Source organism: Panthera uncia, chromosome D4, assembly GCF_023721935.1.
Source record: "Panthera uncia isolate 11264 chromosome D4, Puncia_PCG_1.0, whole genome shotgun sequence".
Classification (NCBI taxonomy): domain Eukaryota; kingdom Metazoa; phylum Chordata; class Mammalia; order Carnivora; family Felidae; genus Panthera; species Panthera uncia.
Window position 1 is genome coordinate 29,746,345 of NC_064807.1, and position 19,312 is coordinate 29,765,656.

At 38.6% G+C, this 19,312-nt stretch overlaps 1 protein-coding gene across 11 annotated transcripts in view; it reads right to left on the reverse strand.

The window, feature by feature from the left end:
- Nucleotides 1–19,312, reverse strand: part of CDC14B (cell division cycle 14B) — a 104,850-nt gene that overhangs the window by 41,750 nt on the left and 43,788 nt on the right. For 8 of the 11 annotated variants that reach the window (XM_049614175.1, XM_049614753.1, XM_049614314.1 and 5 more), the window contains exons 2-4: nt 10,807–10,897; nt 10,196–10,271; nt 7,064–7,156 (exon numbers count right to left, since the gene is read on the reverse strand). In XM_049614175.1, the coding sequence (XP_049470132.1) occupies nt 7,064–7,156; nt 10,196–10,271; nt 10,807–10,897 (260 nt within the window). Of the gene's footprint in view, nt 1–7,063; nt 7,157–10,195; nt 10,272–10,806; nt 10,898–12,272; nt 13,396–19,312 lie in introns of those variants that run through there. The other 3 variants (XM_049614672.1, XM_049614244.1, XM_049614828.1) reach the window with 1 other exon arrangement.

Sequence of the window (19,312 nt, forward strand, 5' to 3'; positions counted from 1 at the left end):
TACTATCTAAAACAAGTATTAGGGGTGCCTGGGTGGCTCAGTCGGTTAAGCAGCCGATTTCAGCTCAGGTCATGATCTCGCAGTCTGTGAGTTTGAGCCCCACGTGGGGCTCTGTGCTGACAGCTCAGAGCCTGAAGCCTGCTTCTGTTTCTGTGTCTCCCCCTCTCTCTGCCCCTCCCCCATTCACGCTCTGTCTCTCTCTGCCTTTCAAAAATAAATGTTAAACAAAAATTTTTTTAATAAAAAATAAAATAAGTATTAAAACAAGGACAGGATCCAAAAAATTCCAGACAGCTTAAAAGATCTACAATCAAAGCTCGTAACAGTCAGAGTCATTTCTCTTTACCTTTTCCCCAAACTAATACCACCTAGCAAGTATCATGGGCAGCTGAAATACCAGCAGTCAGGCTCACTAGGGTGAAAAAGGAAGAAGTAGTAAGGCTGTGAACTGTGATGCCTACAGCCACCTCTACCACCTGGCCTGTTCCTCCGGCCCATCCTATCCCCTTTTGGGCACACCTCACACTAACCTGGTTCCTGGTTGCTATTTACAGCTGCCTGTTGCTGTTGGCCCTACTTTTCACTGACACCCAGGAAGGGTGTTTGCCCAGGGCTGAGTATTGCCCAGGGCCAAGACCCTGGCCATCCCACCTGATTTTATCCTCCAGTCTTTGCTGCCCCATTTAGATGGCTATTTGCCGAACTGGATTCTTACCTACAGCTCCCAGATCCTCTCCTCTGTGCTCCCTTTGTCTTAACTTCTCATCTGATCCCTTCACCCTGCAGCCACCTTAACCTGGTACTGACTACTCCGGGTCCAAAATAATTAATTCCTTCAGGAAAAGGAGACTACAAGTTCAAAAGATCATCATTAAATAACAAATTAAGTCCCTGAGCTCTTATTCTAATTGTTGAAGTAATCTCAAATTCAATACAATTTAGGATTCTACTCACAGATTGCTGAATTAATCAATTCCCAGAATTTAATTGGTATAATTTTCAATGTAAATGTTAACAATTTACAAGGTAAGTCATTATAAAGTTTATAAAAATTGCTTAGAAATAAAAAATAATAATACAGAGGGATAAATTTTGAACAGGAAATCTATATGTTAGCACAATTAGCTCCACCAAAGTAATCTATTAAACATTAAAGGAAAACATATTTGCAAGCTATGTACCAAGAGTTTGCTTCTGTCATTTATCTTATACTCAGAACGCCTTAACCACAAAAACCACAAAAACTATTAGAAACAATGGTTAATTTCCCACGCTAGCCCTCAAAAGTACATTTAACCTATGGAAGAGCTAAATACTATATATCTGCAGGAAAACAGAATTGCTGCTGGGGCAATAAGATAAAATGGTAACTTTCTTGTTTTTTAATATAAAAAGCAGATTTAAGATATGATAATGGTGGACAGGAGCAGGGGGAAAAAAGAAAAAGAAGACATTTTATTCAATGTTTAATTTGTGCCAGATATTCTACCTAAACTGAAATTAAAAGCCAGCTCAGTGGCCTCTTCAAAAAACTATTTTGCAACTAGAAATTGATGTTTATACCTACTAGTATTACACACTATCACTTCCATTACAAAGCATACACATAAAAAATTAAATAGACAAAGATAAAGTGACAGTTATTTCTTAAATGATTATATACAGTAATTGTGTTTTAAAGAACTTCTTCACAAAAAAAATAATAAAATAAAGAACTTCTTCACTAAAATATTAATAAATTTAACAGCTAATGCTTCATTTTTTAAGTGTTTTTAAATGCCTAGTTGTGAGTTCGGCTATTTCTTTTCTTCTATTTATTACTTTTTTTAGTTAAAAAATATTTACAGAAGTATATTTTACAATCAATAAAAACATAATTTTAAATGTACAAGTCAATGGATTTTAACAACTGTCTACACCTATATAACCATGACACAATCCAGAAAGGAAATTCCCATCACCCTCAAAGGTTCTCTTGTGCATCTTCCCAGTTAATCCCAAATGTTTCCCCCTCCCCATAAGTCTGAGACAACCACTGATATGCTTTCTGTCTCTATGGAATAGAATAGCTAGCCTTCCAAGAGCTTCATATACATAAAATCATGCACAGCTGTTTCAATTCTTGATTTTAATGGGTGCTTTAACTAAAACAGATACTTTACTGTGGTAAGTATATGTAAATGCAGAAACGATTACACTTATTCTTTCAACCCATCCAGCCAATGATGGACATTTGGTTAGTAAATTCCCAACCTACCAAATGCTAATCAGATATTATTAAAAACTAATGGAGGAGTGCTGCACATTTGAAAACATGCTTAGCAAATAAGCCCAAAATCCACTGAAACTTTACTTAGATGATTTTAAAGCAGGTTATAAAATTTTGTTTTGTGGCTATCACTAGAACACTTGACTTTGAAAACTGTGTGCTTAAATGGAAAAACACCATTCATTCTGCCTTTTCAGTAGGAAACTGGTTTCAGGATAACCAACAATCTTAACTGGAAGAAAGGAAGTTCAATTTCCATGAAAGAAAGCCAACTAATAAATGAAGGATGAATGAAATAATTAGAATTATGGTTACACTGAAATCATAATAAAATTGATTGAGGCAAGTACTATAATTGTTGTTTAAAACACTAGCTGCATGGTTGATGGGGAACTGAACATACAAATAGTTTCAAAATAACACCATCTGAATCCATTAAGTCATAAAGGAGAAAAATCATACATTGAAGGAATTTGATGATTAGCCCCTAATCCAAAGGACATTTTTAGCATCCTGAATGGTAATTTAGGTATTATATCATATGTTTCCTGATATGATGCAACATATTCTACTAATGCACAAGCCTACAGATTTAACTTCCAGTTCTGAAGACATACAGAGAATGGAGAAAAACAGTTAAAACATACCACAAGGAAGAAACCAGAGAAATTCGAAAGGTAGAACATTCCATAAGAGGTCTGGTCTCTTCCATAAATCAGTGTTAGCAAAAAGGTACCATGAATGTGTCAGTGAGGTTAAGGGCACAACAATCATACACAATGTGTGGTCCTGGATTACATATTGCTTTGGACATTTTGGATCGATGGAGGAAATATGAATATAATCCAGGTATAGAGATGATGCAGTATGTACTAAAATGGAACAATGAGCCACTGACTGAAAAAAAATAGGTGATAAAACTGTAGTAGTGAACATAAAACATATAGTATATTACACACTAATATGCACATGTCCTGTTTTTTTTTTTTAATTTTTTTTTAACGTTTATTTATTTTTGAGACAGAGAGAGACAGAGCATGAATGGGGGAGGGTCAGAGAGAGGGAGACACAGAATCCGAAACAGGCTCCAGGCTCTGAGCTGTCAGCACAGAGCCCGACGCAGGACTCAAACTCACGGACCGCGAGATCATGACCTGAGCCGAAGTCGGCCGCTCAACCGACTGAGCCACCCAGGCGCCCCTGCACATGTCCTGTTTTTATAAATATAAAAGGGTTTTTATTTTTTATTTTTAAGGAAGATTTTCTAAATTTCTCAAGGGTACACAGGTTTTGTACATGACATTTTTCACAAAATGACAAAAGTTTCAAACTTTTATTTTCAAAATACTCTCTTATGAATTTATTTGTTTTGAAAGGCACTTTCACTTAAAACTTCACCTTTACTTGAAATAACAGGCTATATATACCACCCGTCTCCAAATCTGGCTAGGTAATAAGGAATCACAGACTTATCACAACAGGGTAAACTTACCACTTCATAAAATGATGTAATACACTTATCTTTCACATTCCTCAAGTCTTCTACGCTGAGTGGTATACAAGATTTTTCTTTTTTTTTTTAATTTGCTTTAATTAAAATTTTAAAGTTTATTCATTTTGAGAGAGAGCACCAAGTGGGGAAGGGGCAGAGAGAGAGAGAGAGAGAGAGGTAGAGAGAGAGAGAGAGAGAGAGAGGTAGAGAGAGAGAATCCCAAATAGGCTCTGCATCTATAGCACAGAGCCCCATGCAGGGCTCAAACCCACACACAAAATTGTGAGATCCTGACCTGAGCTGAAACCAAGAGTTGGATGCTTAACCAAGCACCTTAAGATGGTTACTTTCACCATAATTTGTTACCAAAGCTCCTACCATTTCAGATGATTGTGAATCCATTTACCAGGCCACACAAAGTGCATTACTTGGAAATATGCACATTGAAGACAAATGAATAGTTAAGCCAATAATCTCACTTCTTCTGCCACATGTGACACTTGACCATCTGACAAAAGGGAGCATGAGCATATCAATCCTGTTTTAAGTATCTGAGTTATTTTGAGTACTTATAAAACTAACCTCCTCTGTTTTTAAGACAAAAAGATAATAGAAGTACTGCCACTTTATTCTCAAGCCTCCTCCACACTGTATTAGGTCCTTCTGAATGTGTAAAGATGAAGGGGACATCCCCTTCAGAATCCCAGAGTGTAAAATGATGGATCAAGAGTCAGTCCATTTGGAACATTTCCTTCCTGAAACTTCTTCCTCTAGACTTTCTGTTTTAACATTACCACACCACCTTCCAGGTCAACCATTAAAAAGCCTTACAATCTCCAAAATTCCTCAATAACTCCAAAAAAAGGTTATCAAGGCTGCAGATTGATTTTTTAGGGAACTCTCATTCTTTCTACAAATCTTTCATCAGAGGATTTAACAGACTTCAACCAGATCAAATCTCTATTTACTTACCTTTGATGTTTCATCTTTTAAGGTATCCATGTTATACCTCAATCCTCTTTTGCTACTATTAATAAATTTCCTTTTCTTAGAAGGTTTTCTCCTATTTCTCTACCTAGCATCATTTGAACTCCAAGCTCCCACTTTAGCCAGCCAGTCATGGCTGCAAGGACTTTCACTATAGCCAAGAGCTGTGATCCTCCTGCCAAGCTGGCTTCTAACTGAGCAAAGGAATGAACTCAAGTCCATGTCCAAATTGCTTACCTGGCACTTTCCTAACCAATCAAATCAGTGTTAATCTGAGAGCATAAAATCCTGGAAGGATTTCTAACTCCAAATATGTTAAAAATAGAAAAATACACTTTTACATGCCAAAATAAACCATAAACAAAGTCAAAAGGCCAACACCAAACTTAAAACAAATATGACAACAAATTTTTGGTAAATTTGCCGAGGTCATTTTTTTTTTCACTAGCAGTAGCACACAACAGCAATAAGATTATTAAAAAGAGATTTCTTATTTATAAAATTATCAAGTGTTTTGTTTTTAACAAAACCCTTGGTTTCCACCATGATCACAGCCACCTTCTCTGGAGGGTCTTCACACTGAAGACATCATGTCTGGCTCCCCAAGACCCCCCACCCCCCAACTTGGGGACATCTCACCTGACCAGAAACAAATGAGTGCACCAAGAACAGTCCAGGCAGAACTCGGTATGTTCTAGGCCAGCGCACATTCTCTGAAATGGAATGGCTTCAGCCACCCAGATTTTCTCCTGGGCAGTGCAAAGACTTTTACTATCACACCAAGGGCCATTTCTCTAGCATCTCCTCTTAACACTGTACAAACCCCAAGAATTCTGGCTACATCCCTCTTTCTGTAAAGCTGTCATGATTTATCCTGTAATCCATGGGGTTCCTATCCCCAGTGATTGGCTAAGTAATGGGACCAAATGCCCCTGTTAAAAGAGCCACCTCCCTATTCTTTTTCTTGAGAACTTGCATAGGCTTTTTTTTACCCCTAAGAATTTTTGCTGTGAAGCACAATAAACACCAGGAAAGATGGAAAAACAAACAACTAAACAAAAGCACCATATTTTGGTAAGCTTAAGAAGTCAAATTTTAATAGACATCATCTACAACCTGTGTTTCATATATTCGGAGATGATAAAACTATCCCAAAAACATTTCTATCAACTATTTCTGTGAGCACAAGAGGAAAAACAAAAGCAAAAAAGGCCTTAATCACTGTTGTTAATGATTTACCTTTAACAGAAAAGGAAATCACTAAATTTTTAGGTGCAATGTTAGCTAGTACCACCAACTTCTGGTCTAATCACTGTACATTCTAAATTATTAAACAATATACCAGAAAATAACTTTCAAAGGGAGGAAAGCATGACAGAATCAAGTAGCAAGCTGAGGGAAGAAAGAACTTATCTAAAGAACTTCAAAGACAATCCCTTTATGGTGGATGGGAGTAGAAAACACATTCAACTTGCTCTTCTCCAGTGAACAGAACAGCTAGCTTCCATACCAACAAACAAAAAGATAAGGGACACACCACTCTGGAGGAGCTCTCGGCATACTCTGGAAAACTTGCTGCTAAGATACTCCTGCAGATAAATGCACCAGGCAGTGATAAAATGGGACTAAAAAAATAAAGCTCTTCCTTGATGCTTATAAATAAATGAAATTTATAACTCTTGTGTAAATACTGGCTATTCCAAACACAGTTTGCAATGATTCAAACAGACCTCTCAATGTCCTGTGTAACCTACGCAGTATGCACCCATTTTCCTCATGCAAGATGTTTTGATAATAGAGAGAATCCTAAGAATAGATCTAAGAATCATACCTCAGTTAGGAAAAAAATTGCCTATATTCAAATTATAAAGCACTCTTACTTCATATGATGCACTTTGCTGTTTTTCTAGAAAAAAAAAACAATTATTAATCCTGACTCCACTTTTACAACTTCACTAAACGGACCATGGGTTTATAAAAACACAGCTTTGGGGGCATTATTAAGTGCAAAACACAGAAAAGGGGTTTCACAGTAGTTGATCAATTTTTTTAAAAAATAGACTTTTTAAAGAGTAGTTTTAGGTTCAAAACAGCAAAACTGAGTAAAAGGTACAGAAACCTCCCATATACCCCATCCTCCCAAACATGCACAGCCTTTCCAGCTGGTCAAATCTTTAAAAACAAAACATGTTCTTTCTGGAAAGAAATCAAGACGTTATCATAGAAAACGTAATTTCAAAATTCCAACTGCAATTTAAAGTACCACTACCGTATGCATTTTCACTAATATGTTAGGAAATCAGTTTAATACTTACCATATAACATCCAATAAGGAAAGCAGCATTTGCTTGTTTTCTCTGATCAGAGCCAGTAAAATGAATAATTTTCTTCCTCATCATTGTGATGGACTGCATAAAGATAAACAGCTGTTAGTATTTCTCTTTAATTTCAAGTTTCCTAAAACTTTACTTTGTGATGAAGATATAAATTCCAAATCTTAACAACATATAAGCATTTGTATTAGCAAGAACTTTAAAATAGTTAACTCTAATACTCAAAAATACCATGTACCTTCCCATAATAGACATATTCTTGGATTAAAATGAATGTACAATTAAGGAGTGAGGAAGAGACATGAACAGGTATATGCTTAGAGTACATGCTCTGAAAGAATACATACGATGCTAGAAAAGGCACTGGGAGGGGAGGGGACTTTTCTTTCCTTTCCCCGTTTTTGTTTTTAACATCTATTCCCAAAACCTTTACATTAAAATAAAAGGGTGGGGCGCCTGGGTGGTTTAGTCAGTTGAGCGTCTGACTTCGGCCTCAGCTCAGGTCAAGATCTTGCAGTTCGAGAGTTCAAGCCGCGCGTTGGGCTCTGTGCTGACAGCTCGGAGTCTGGAGCCTGCTTCAGATTCTGTGTCTCCCCCTCTCTGCCCCTTCCCCACTCGTGCTCTGTCTCTCAAAAATGAATAAACGTTAGGGGCGCCTGGGTGGCTCAGTCGGTTAAGCGTCGGACTTCAGCTCAGGTCACGATCTCGCGGTCCGTGAGTTCGAGCCCCCCGTCGGGCTCTGGGTTGATGGCTCAGAGCCTGGAGCCTGCTTCCGATTCTGTGTCTCCCTCTCTCTCTGCCCCTCCCCCGTTCATGCTCTGTCTCTCTCTCTGTCTCAAAAATAAATAAACGTTAAAAAAAAAAATTAAAAAAAAATGAATAAACGTTAAAAAACATTTTTTTAATAAAAGGGTAAATAAAAACAGGCAAAAATAATTCTGTTACAAATCAGGATAGTGAATGAGGTAACAGGGCAGAGAAGGGGTGGAACAGAGATAACAGAGCATAAGTGGGCTCTTGTGTGGCGTTGCTAACATTCTGTTCTTTTTTTTTTTTTTTTTTTAAAGAATTTTTTTTTTCAACTTTTTTTTTTTATTTATTTTTGGGACAGAGAGAGACAGAGCATGAACGGGGGAGGGGCAGAGAGAGAGGGAGACACAGAATCGGAAACAGGCTCCAGGCTCCGAGCCATCAGCCCAGAGCCTGACGCGGGGCTCGAACTCACGGACCGCGAGATCGTGACCTGGCTGAAGTCGGACGCTTAACCCACTGCGCCACCCAGGCGCCCCTAACATTCTGTTCTTGATTTGATGACTTAGATGATTACCTACATATACTCAGTTTGTGAAAATTCATTGATCTGAACCTCAAGATCTGTACCTATTTCTGTACATACATTATACTTCAATTCTGTAAATACATTATACTTTTTATTTAAAAGGATATGGAATTTAAAAACCAAAAAAAGCATATGATTAGTTAGGACCTCCTCACCTGTATTTCACTAACGTGAGCAGAAACAGATTCAGGTAAGCATAAGGAAAAGGATATACTGAGTTCAAAAAGCACATATTTCTTGGCTTCTGTGAGTCAATGATGAATGTGTACATATTTTGTTTACATAGAGTAAGAGATCCAAGTTGATTTTAAAAACAAAAACAAAACCCAACCAGCCATAGAGCAACATAAGCACAAGACACTGAAATTCAAACTCTATACATGTTTTTATCACTAATTGAGTAGGCAGTAATGTTCCTACCAGGTTGGATGGTCAATACCCTGAAAGTTGGTTCTAGTAAATGATAAAAAGTTTAAAAAAAAAAAAAAAAAGGACTAATATACCAATATATTCTTGGTTGACTGAAGGATAAAAGGCTGTAGATAGAGGAATACACGGGGGAAAAAAAGTCTTTCAAAATTAGAGCAAAGAAACTCAAGCAGGGGGAGAGGAAATTATTTTTAGCTTCCTAGCCCTGTATGAACAAAAGACCTGCCACTGGCAAGTGGAAAAAAGGAGGAGGGTGTGGACATAAATATACAAGGCCATAAATGCTTATATTCCTATTCAAGAGAAAAATAAAGCCCAGAAAAAAAGAGTTTCCATCTCTACATAAATCTGTAGGGCATACTATATAATACAAAAAGAAAAGGCACATTGCCATTTTGCAGATTAGTAACTCCTCTGGCAGGTATTTCCAACAGTTATGATGGGGAATTTTAGGTTTGAGGCTCAAGGGGAAAAAAAATCTGCCTTAATCACTCATAAATTTTTAATACAATTTAATTTTTAGTTGAAAATAAATTTTATTTCTTCTGTGTAATAGTATGGTAAGTAATCACCTGGATAACATTGTTTTTAAAAAAGTAACGGCCCCTAAATGCAGCACTTTCTACGTGAGAATTTACAGTGACTAATTTGGAATTGCTAGCAGTACACAGACACTTTTTATTATATGTAACCATAAGTCAAAGTTTTTTAAATAAAGGAATGGGGTCTGAGTTCAAACTAATATTAATATTCTTTGCAACTCTCATATACAGCCTTAAAGAGATGCTGTTTGCCCCTGCCTTCCCTGCTCCTTAATAGTATGTACAAAGGGTGAGGGTGAAAAGTCACAAGTAGTAGTACAATATCACGGGACATTAAAGATAGAATGGAAGTAAGATGATGCAATTTTCTTCACTAGTTTGCTAGCATTCTCTGTCAAAGTGAAGGCAGAAAGGTCATTGTTTGACCAAAGCAAGGGAAGTTTAAGTTTCTCTTGCTGGGTTTCAGTTCCATTAGAACAGACAGTAAGAGGTTTCACTTTAATAACCAATTTCCACTTTGGCTTTTCAAGTATTTAATCATTACCAATTCAAACCAGAACCAAACGACTCAGTCAGTCTTAAACCATTCAGTCAAAACTCTGGAAAATAAACATATACACTATGACTATATAAAACAATAAGCCACATGTATGTCTTAAGCACCACTGCAGTGAGAAACAAGACTTTTTTTTTTTTTTTTTTTTTTTAAATAAAAAGCAGAGGTATGTTTTTCTTACTTTTCCCTCCCCATGATCAGGCTAACAATGATTACCTAAGTCAAATCTTAAGTAAAAAAGATTTTACCTTTAATTTCTTATTTATCTTGCAACAATATCTGTAAACCATTGCCAGATTGAGTGGTCCAAAATCTGCGTAGAAGCTTTAAAAATGAAAAACAAAAACATATATATATACATTCTAGATGCTCTAATATAAATGCCTTTTTGGAACTACAAGATCCAATTAAGACAAGAAAGAGTATACCAAGTTTTTACTGATCATACAACTTAATATTAGTGGTATTCTGGTAAATAATGCTTATTAAAAAAACATGGCAAGTGTGACAATGGTTAAATCTAGCCTCGATAACATCTGAAAATACCTGTTGAATAAAAAAGCTGTTTTTCCACATGTTTCTACTGGCAAAAACACAGTATCTTAGTAGCATATTAGCTTAATCTCAATATACCTTAAACTATTAGAATTTCAAATGTAAATTATTAAATTTAGGAAGGTTCTTTCATTTTGATTTTTTCCTAAAGATCTATTTTATTACCAAGAGTTTTAAAAAAAAGCATTCTCCAATTATCAACAGATTAGTAATTTTCCAAGGCTATTCTACTTATAAACATACCTTTAGATTCTTCAAAATAAAAAAAAATGTTACTAACAATCTTTTAAAAACCAATACTTACTTCTCATATTCAAGTTCATTATCTATGCTGAAATAATGTACATTTGATGAACTCTTTGGTCTGCTGTAGAGAATGGCAAAACAAAGGCGATCTGAAATGGAAAAATTGCAATGTTCCTTCCTTCAGGTTATTAAAAAACGTTTCACGTATCATGATGCAACTCTTTTCAGATGAAGTCAAATTTTTATTTTTCCCATGCATGGTAAGGGTAATGGGCAATTTCAAAATGTTTTGCTATTCTGGCAGGTGATAATAAATAAGCCACATTTTTAAAGGAGAAATTGCTTTTAACCATAAATTTCAATAGCAGTAAGTAATTTTTCACATAGCAACATGGCTAGATTTTTAGAGGAACCTCTCATTACAAAACTTTAGTACCCATGGGCTAAGAAATTTCAGCAACTGGAGGCATGCATTTGATAATTAGGCATCAACCTAGATTACTTGTGCTTTGTTTCACTAGGTTTTCAAGTCATCCTAAAAAGTTATTTCAATAGGAAACTGCACTTTTTAAAACAGAAACTAAAGAACGCCATCAAAAAATGCTGCTAAATTAATGTTTATGGCTATAGAACACAACAAAACAAACCATGTTTATCCAACTGTTCTTAGGGATCGCTTCTTTTTTGATTCGGAATCACTACTGTCATGGTGATTTTTACAATTAGACAAATTACCATTACAACAGAAGCAATGAGAGGTTTCTCCAAGAGGAGTGTGAGATGAACTTGTGTTGCATAAATGCAGTTAGGCTGCTGTGAAGTTTAGCAAGAATGGTAAGGAGTAGTAATGCTCAGAGGCTCCACCCTTTCTCCATTCCTCACCCCCCAAAAAAGTTGCCTAAAAACCATCAGTGAAGCAGTCACCTGCAATACCTCTTAGTAGTAATAAGTAGTGCTAGGAGAATACTCACACTCAGATTGTGGCAAAATCAAGCACAGCCTTCAAAATAGTAAAATATAAAGAACGCCAGCTGGCATCCTTTCCCCAAATGGGAATCTAAACAATTTCTGTCTACAATTCAACTCACACAATCGCTGTATTTACTTCCTTGCAAACTCAACTGAAATGTCTTGCAACCACAAACACTCAAACGGATGCCGGAGTTTATTCCTTTCCAACCACAAATGAACCTTGATCCCCGTGCACAGAATGACCTGGGATTTTGCTCCCTTGGGTGAGGAGACGCAACTACTCTACCAGCCAGGGGTGTAAGGACACCGGGTTCCCAACTGCACGTGTCCGTGTGGATTCGCCCCAAAGCAAGACCGTGCCTGGGGACAAGGAGTCCGGGGAGGCCACCCACGCCCGTGAGACAGCAACAGCCCGGCCCGAAGTGGAAGGGCAGCCCTTTGCCGGCAATTGACGCCTCCTCACCTCCTCTAGACCCCCCGCCCCGCGGCACCGCCTGATGCTGAGTACCGGGTGTCTCGGCGGCGCCGGCGACAGACAAGCCCCGCACTCACCTTTGATCACCTCGGCCACCAGAGGGGTCCCTGCGCCCTCCCGGCTCATGACTCCAAAGCATCTGGAAGGCGGGGCGGAGGGAAGGACCGGGTGGCCAGAGAACAACCAGCCCGGGAGAGAGGAGGCGCAGCAACCACACCCCCGAAGTTTGAAAAAACAGAAAGTTTAAAGGGCCGCGCCCAAGCGCAGGGCACAGCAACGCCCCTCGGCCACCCACCACACCACAAACGCGGGCGAGCCAACCCCGGAAGTTCAAAACTTCTCAAAAGGCCCCAAACAGAGTGGCGAAAGAGTGGGGTGCGGAAACGAGCCCCAGCCGCCGGGGCTGAGCCTTGGCCCGCCTTGGGGCCGCCTGGCGGTCTTCCGCAGCGCCAGGCCTGGCTGGGCCACACTAATGCACTTGAAGTTGGGGAGTGCAGCAAAACACCGCAGAAGCGGACACAGGCCTCATAAAAGCAAGCGGCTCCAAAAGCCATTAAAAGGACTTGTCAGAAGAGAAGGACTCGTTGGCTGACCTGCCCAGCTATGCGGGGTATTCCCACAGCCGCCACAGCCGCGCACTCAGCCCTCCTCGCCGCTGCCGCTAGGGGGCACTGTTACCGGACAGGGCCAAGCCGGGAGGCGGGGTCCAAGGCCGGGCGGCGGCCAGGCGGGGGCGGGTGGAGGCGTTCGACTTCTTAGTCCACTCAGCTCCTTGGCCACTTCGGGTCGAGACCCGCTGGGTGCCAGGCTCGCAGGAATGCTGACGTCTCATCTATTTGGGCTCTCCAAAACTGCTCAGGATTTAAAGGTAAGCCTAAAACTGAGGCCATGTGCTCCTTTAAAGGTCCTAGATTTCTCCTCCAAAAAGCATTAGGATGGTTGAAAAACAAAAATTCAGGCCAATACTTAAGCATCCATTTAAAGTATTTTCTAAATCTATGTTCCTGTGTTAGTCTCAAGTGATAAAAAATTTACGATACAGTATGAGTATGTGCATATGTATATGCACATACACACTAGGACCATGGGTGATTTTGATGATTTTCATTTCCTCCTGTTATTTTCCCAAGTTTCCTACAGGCAAGTATTATTTTATCTGTGAAAAAATTTGCAATGACTCCCGTAAAGAGAAAGGCAATACAGGAACTACTCTACTCTTTCCCCCAAGTCACTTATAGTCCTAATACAATATATACATTATATCACAATATATACATCTTTGCATCAAAAGTAAGCCTGCATACCTCCTAACCTTATCCTAAAATTTCCAAAAGGATCAAAGACTTTAAATGTAGAAACAAAATAATGAATTATTTCTGTACTCTCCAATTGGGCCTTTTTAAATGAAACAAAAACTAAAAGCCATAAGAGAATGTATTAAATTGATACACATTTTTATTTTTTTTTTAATTTTTTTTTAACGTTTATTTTTTTATTTTTGAGACAGAGAGAGACAGAGCATGAACGGGGGAGGGGCAGAGAGAGAGGGAGACACAGAATCGGAAGCAGGCTCCAGGCTCTGAGCCATCAGCCCAGAGCCCGACGCGGGGCTCGAACTCATGGACCATGAGATCGTGACCTGAGCTGAAGTCAGACGCTTAACCGACTGAGCCACCCAGGCGCCCCGATACACATTTTTAAAATGGTGTTCATAGGACACCTGGGTGGCTCAGTCTGTTGAGTGTCTGACTTCGGCTCAGGTCATAATCTAGAGGTTTGTGAGTTTGGGCTAGCTGCTGTCAGCCTGTCAGTGCAGAGCTTCAGATCCTCTATCCCTCTCTCTCTCTGCCCCTCCCCTGCTTGCACTCTCCCCCCAAAAAATAAATATTAAAATGATAATAATAGTAAAATAAAAAAGTCTTCATGGAAAATAAACACATAAAGTCAAGACATAAGCTGGAAAATATTTTTAAATTCATCTCAATCTGATATTGAACTTCAAAATACAAAAAATGCAAACTGAAACCACAAGGTACTATTTTTCCTTGGCAAAAATCAGGAGTCTGATAAAGCATTGTTTGTGAGGCTCTGGAGAAACATCCACCCTCTCAGGTTGCCTGTGAGTAGGAATATAAACTGGGATAACCTCCTTGAAGGGCAAGAAAGGGCAATTTGGCAGAAATTTCCAAGACTGAAAGCTGGCAAGACTGCCAAGACAGGCTGCTAAATATTACCATTTATACCATTTATTTGAATGTGTGTAAAGTATATGTACACATTTGTATGACTGTATATGGCACATTGCATAGCTAATCTCTGGAAGGATATACAAAAAACTGGTAGTAGTGAATGCGTTTTACAAGAGGAAACTGAGTGTCCAGAAATACAGAAAGATAAGTGAGATTTGTGCCTTTTCATAACTTTCAAATTTTGTACCATACATTTACCTATTCAAAATGAAGAAGGTTTTGAAAAGTGAACTTGCAGGCTAACAGTGTTTCTCCAAAGCTGACTCTTCGTCAAGACATGAAGCATACTGTAAGCATAGTATAAGGCAACCTGGAAAAGTCCTTCGTGCACATTTAAAAAAAAAAGAACTGGTAGGGGGCACCTGGGTGGCTCAAACGGTTAAGGTTAAGCCTCTGACTTTGGCTCAAGTGATGCGTTGGGCTGTGTGCTGAGAGCTTAGAGCTTGGAAACTAAAGCCTGCAGCCTGGAGCCTGCTTCAGATTCTGTGTCTCCCTCTCTTCTGCCCCTACCCCGCTTGCACTCTGTCTCTCTCTCTCTCTCTCTCTCTCAAAAATAAACATCAAAAAAATTAAAAAATAAAATAAAAGAGAGAACTGGTAACTTATTTGATTTCTACCTATATATCTTGCAATCCAATTTCTTTTAACAAACCCAAACAAAACTGGGAATACCTAGAAGGAAGAGGGAAGAGGTTTTTACACATTACAAGGGGCGGGGGGGAATCACTGGGGTATACAGCTGGCTCAGCTGGAAGAGCATGCAACTCTTGATCTCGGGGTTGTTAGAGCCCCACATTGGGTGTAGAAATTACTTAAATAAAAACAAATATTATTTTTAAAAAATCACTGATTTTTGATGTCCAATTACCTTTCCATAATGTATTCTCAATATTCTATTGTTAGACTAATATTGCAATAAACTGCTGTGGAGATGAGTGTGGGGATGAGAGCTATTTATCAGAAGCCTCGAGCTAGAAGCCGGAATCTTTTACAAAGTTCATGATTCAATGTATAATCCTGTAAACCCATGTATCTTCCACTTAATGTTTCTGTTGTCAAAAACAGAACACTGAAGATTTAAAGTAATAAACATTCTTGCCTATATATGCCTGTCACATAATGTTGTTTGAAAAGGGCACAGTAAAAGGAAATGAAATCTCACCATTTAAAAATGTTAACAAAAACGTTCAACATCCTCATGCCCAAGTTGTCTGTTTTGATTTGTTTTGAGTTGTCTGTTTTGATTTGGCTTTTGAGTCTCCAGTTTGCTGCTTCTTCCTTTAATAAATACATTAAATAAGTAAAAAGTATTTTCCTACATAACAAATGTAGAAATTTGGGGATAATTAATCAAACAGAGGGGTAATGTTCTAAACCAAGTGAGAAATACATGTAGGAGTCAGGTGGCAATGATAATACAGCATACACTTTTTAACAGAAAGAACTCTACTTGGACCTACAGACAAAATCAACTTCCCACTATTTCTCTTTCCCCCTGGAATTTGACTGACTTCACAGAACCTGGCAGAGTAGCTAGAGAAGTGAACAGCTTCCCTATAGGATAAGAGAGCTCACCGCAAGACAAGCAGAAAGGAAGATTCACATCCCTATGGAACAAAAGAGAACAGGTAAAAAACCAGGCTCTACCTGAATAGTGACTGTCCCTTAGAGAGAGGGCCAACAGACATCAGCCTCTCAGCTGTATTAGTCACTCAGTTTTGAAGGGAAGGAGTGACCAAGGGGAGCAGAGGAAGAAATGTTCGCAAAAGTACTTATTTTAAAAAAGAAAACAATGACAGTGAGCAATTATCGACTGTTCAGTGCTAGGTACTGTATTAAAGCTCATAACCTATGAGGTAGATATTACTACTACTATCGGTAGTTTGCAGGAAAGGAAATCTAACCCTAAAGAGGCTAAGTGACTAACCTAAAAGCAAGGTCACAAAGCCTGTTATAAAGTAGAATTAGGACAGGCTATTAGATTGAAGCCTGAGGCTTTTTTAAATCCTTGCCTCAGAGACTTCAGCTGATGTAAAGCAAGAATAATTAAAACAATATGATGTTACCATAGCAATATACAAATATGGACCTGGGCATATATGAAAACTTAGTACGTAATGAAAATGTATTTCAAACCAGTAACAAAGAAGGCCTTACTCAATAAGGAGCAGTTATCTCCATGTATGAAAAGAAACTGAGATTTCCATCTCACCTATCATATAGAACAAATACCAGATTAAATAATTTTTTAAAGCTGTCAGGTAACTATAAAAATTATAATGAATAGTTCTACAATTTAAATGGGGAATTTTTAGGGGCGCCTGGGTGGCTCAGTCGGTTAAGCCGCCGACTCCGGCTCAGGTCATGATCTCGCGGTCCGTGAGTTCGAGCCCCGCGTCGGGCTCTGTGCTGACAGCTCGGAACCTGGAGCCTGTTTCGGATTCTGTGTCTCCCTCTCTCTGACCCTCCCTCGTTCATGCTTTGTCTCTCTCTGTCTCAAAAATAAAAACGTTAAAAAAAAAAAAATTTTTTTAATAAATGGGCAATTTTTAAGCATGACACAAAACTCAAGTCATAGAAGTAAAAAAAAAAACTTAGAGGAAAATATATAATAAGGGTTAATCATATAATAAAGGGGTAATCGTCATGACAGAAAAAAAGTACCTACAAAGCAATGTAAGAACCCAATAGAAAATGAAACAGCCAATTCAAAAAAGCTATACAAATGGTCAATAGTATATGAAAGAATCTTCCCAGTGGCTCATCATTAAAAAAAAAAAAAAAAATCCATCATCATGAAACAGATTACAGAAAAAAGTCACATGATTATCTCATTAAATACAGAAAAAGGAATCATTAAAATCAAGTCAGTTCCAATTAAGTCTTTGTATAATGAGCCTAAAGGAGAACTTCTCTAACCTGATAAAGAGTATTCTCCAAATACCTCTAGCAAGTATCATACTTCATGCTTTATTTTGTGAGCATCTCCCTCAAATAAAAAACAAGACAAGGGGTGCCTGGGTGGCTCAGTCTGTTAAGCATCCAACTTTGGCTCAGGTCATGATCTCACCATTTGTTGGGTTCGAGCCCCATGTCAGACTCTGTGCTGACAGCTCAGAGCCTGGAGCCTGCTTCAGATTCTATGTCTCGCTCTCTCTCTCCCCTCCCCCAAACCCCCCCACCTCAAAAATAAATATTAAAAAAAAAAAGACAAAAATTCCTATCATTACAATAACCGGAAGTTCTGGCTGATGCCAAGATAAGAAAAAGACATGAGAGAGAAGAATTGGAAAGGAACCAGTTGTCCTTATTTACAGACAATAATTATCTACCTAAAAAATACAAGAGAAATCTGTAAACAACCTATTAATAAAACTTTTGCAAAGTTCCTGGATACAGATGATTAACACACAAAAACCAAGAGTTTTTCTATATACTTGTAATAACCAACTATGAAATATAATAGCATGTGCATATCCTTTATGAATATATGGCAAGATAAAGCAGGTTTATAACTGGGAAGACTCACTATCACAAAGATGGTGATTACCCTCAAACTAAAGGCAATTCTTACTAAAATCTCAATACAGCCTGACAAGCTGATTCTAAAATTAATCTAGAAGACAGCAGGAACCACGAAGAACTGAACAGGAAGGGGGCCCTTGCCCTACTAAATAGTAAAATTTAAAATAATTTAGGTCCTGTAGTATTGGCACAGATATAATAGACAAAAGGTAAAGATGAGAGCCCACAGAGAAACCACATTTAAAAAAAAAATTTAACATTTATTTATTATTGAGAGACAGAGAGACACAGAGCTTGAGCAGGGGAGGGGCTGAGAGATGGAGAGGCACAGAATCTGAAGGAGGCTCCAGGCTCTGAGCTGCCATCACAGAGCCTGACGCAGGGCTTGAACTCACAAACTGCGAGAAGTCGGACATTTAACCGACTTGGCCACCCAGGCGCCCCGAGAGAAACCACATTTACATGGAAACCTCCCATATGGCAGAGGTGGCATTACAGATCAGTAGGAAAATTACTCAGTACAAAGTATAGGGATAATTGGTTGTCCACTTTGTCAGGGGTGGTAGGAGGAAGTTGGATCCTTATCTTACACCATCAGCCACCACTCCCCAAAGAAGAAAAAAATCCCAGGTGGATTGAAAGTCTAGATATGAATGGCACCTGGGTGGCTCAGTCCCTAAGTGTCTGACTCCTGATTTTGGCTCAGGTCATGATCTCACAGTTTGTAAGCTGGAGCCCCACATCGGGCTCTGCACTGAAAGCTCAGAGCCTGGTTGGAATTCTCTCTCTCAAAATAAATAAACACTTAAAAAAAAAAAAGTCTAGGGTGCCTCGGTGGCTCAGTTGGTTGGGTGACTGACTTTGGGCCAGGTCATGATCTCGCGGTTCATGAGTTCAAGCTCCGCGTCGGGCTCTGTGCTGACAGCTCAGAGCCTGGAGCCTGCTTCAGATTCTGTGTCTCCCCCTCTCTCTGCCCCTCCCATGTTCATGCTCTGTCACTCTCTGTCTCTCAGTAATAAATAAATGTTAAAAAAAAAATAAGTCTAGATATAAGAAGAAAGCTTTAAAAGTTTTAGAATATAGAAAAATAACTCATAACAGTGAAGGGATGGGTTTTTTTTTAAACAAAACATAAAAGGTACTAACTATGAAGCAAAAGATTGAGAAATTTGGTCACATGAAGATTTAATGCTTCTGTTCAATATGAGACTCCATAAGCAAAATTTTAGAAGATAATTCACACACTAGAAGATAGTTACAATGCATACAAGCAAAAGAGGATTAGTATCAGAACTTATAAACAACTATAAATCACAAAGAAAAAAGCTAACATCCCAATAAAT